General features: G+C 46.1%; 1 protein-coding gene across 1 annotated transcript; it reads right to left on the bottom strand.

Moving 5' to 3' along the window:
- LOC104071427 (fat storage-inducing transmembrane protein 2-like) lies at positions 1–753 on the bottom strand. The gene is given in 1 exon segment (XM_009578575.1): positions 1–753. A coding segment is annotated over 1 exon segment (753 nt).
- Positions 754–1610: the final 857 nt, after the last annotated feature.

Here is a 1610-nt window from a genome sequence, read left to right as displayed (position 1 = left end):
TTATCTGCTATAACTGTACTTCTTTGAACTCAAAGGTATATTTGGAAGAGGTAGTCCAGGAGAAAAGGGTTTCAAGTACCAAAATCTGTATGTCCCGTACCAAGCTGACAGACCTATCAGCACACCAAGAAGCTTTTGACTGAAGTCATGGAAATACACGGCAGTACAGAGAAACATGAACACCCAGATCATGGTGAGAAAACACAAGGAAACAAACAGGCCATTGATCACAACATGCAGCTTAGAGTTCTGGTCTATGGACAAGCCTTCCAGCACAGCCACTTCCTCCACAATCATCAGAGCACAGTATGAGAGCAGAAAACAGTGCCCTGAGATATCAAAACCATTCCAGATCCCGTTGTCCTGGTGGCACTCCTGCTTGGTGGCATACAGGCGGCGAAGCTCACCGAGTTTACCCGAGGTAGAGCACATGCCGGTGAGATTCTCGATATACATGAAGAGTCCGGTGCAGACGTACCAGATGGCAGTGCCCACTAACAGTGCACTGAGACGCTGCAGCACCGTCAAAATGCTCTTCGTGGGACCATAGAGGAACCTGCTCTCAGCAAACTGGTAGGTGGTGACTGCGATGAAGGGCAGCAGAAGCCAGAACGTCCATGCCCAAGCCACCTTCACAAAATATCTGCCAGAGAAAAGTCAAAAGAGAAACATGCATGTGTGAACCTTCACAGGAGCTGGAGTAAGCGGTGGTGCTTGAAGAAGTAGGTTTTCAAGGTCAGTGTTCAGAACCATCTAAATTAGACACTTGTGCCCTCCCCTCAAAGTAAAGCATAGCTAAAATCTTAACCCTCTCCCCACTATTTCTCTCAGGCCCAACACCTGAATACTTCCTCAACCAGGTACTTCAGCTGTTTCCCAGGCAGCGTTCCCTCAGACCTAGAGCCCTTGTTCAGACTTGCAGCAGACTTGCAGTTCAGTTTTGCAACTACTTTTACCCTACGAACCTGCTCAACTCTGCCCTACTCAAAATGCAGCTGCAAAGAATGTATTTTTAGCTTGCCACCCTGACCACAGTAACCCTTTCTCTGACTCTCTTCCTCCATCTCAATTACCTTTGCTTTCAAAGCCCTTCACAACCTCAACCTCTTATTACTGAATAAGACAGCCAGAAGGGCTGACTCTTTTCCCTAATCAGCCCATGAAGCTTTTCCTCTGTCATCACCTTATAAAATAAACGAAGCAGCACAATGTGTGTTTGTTCCTTTGTTTTCCCTCCAGTTGATAACAGCTTTCCTCTGGCATACACAAATCCTTCCACCTCTAAATGCACTCTCTGCCTTGAAAATTTTTATTGCGATGCCTATGAAATCTTGAAAACCAGCTGATGTGTGCTGATATCCTGTTTAGCAGGATTAGTTAGTATTGCCTAAGTAGTTCTCTTTTCAAATCTTAAAGTGGAGCATGTGCAAGTGAATTTCCTAAAGAGTTAAGGAGACCACAGTCTACGATCTTCTTTCTCCCATTAGCACCTTCCAGTGCAGCTTGCTTCCTATCAGCCAGTGGGAGAGGGGAACTGTGCAGCCCACTTGTTACCTGCATCCTGGTTTGAAAAACAGAGGCAGCAGAATTCTGGTCTGTGGCTGAGCTAT

This window comes from Fulmarus glacialis, unplaced genomic scaffold (genome assembly GCF_000690835.1).
Source record: "Fulmarus glacialis isolate BGI_N327 unplaced genomic scaffold, ASM69083v1 scaffold46475, whole genome shotgun sequence".
In the NCBI taxonomy this organism is placed as follows: Eukaryota; Metazoa; Chordata; class Aves; order Procellariiformes; family Procellariidae; genus Fulmarus; species Fulmarus glacialis.
Note: the sequence above shows the minus strand (reverse complement) of the source record. Positions and strands in the feature narration are given on the sequence as shown.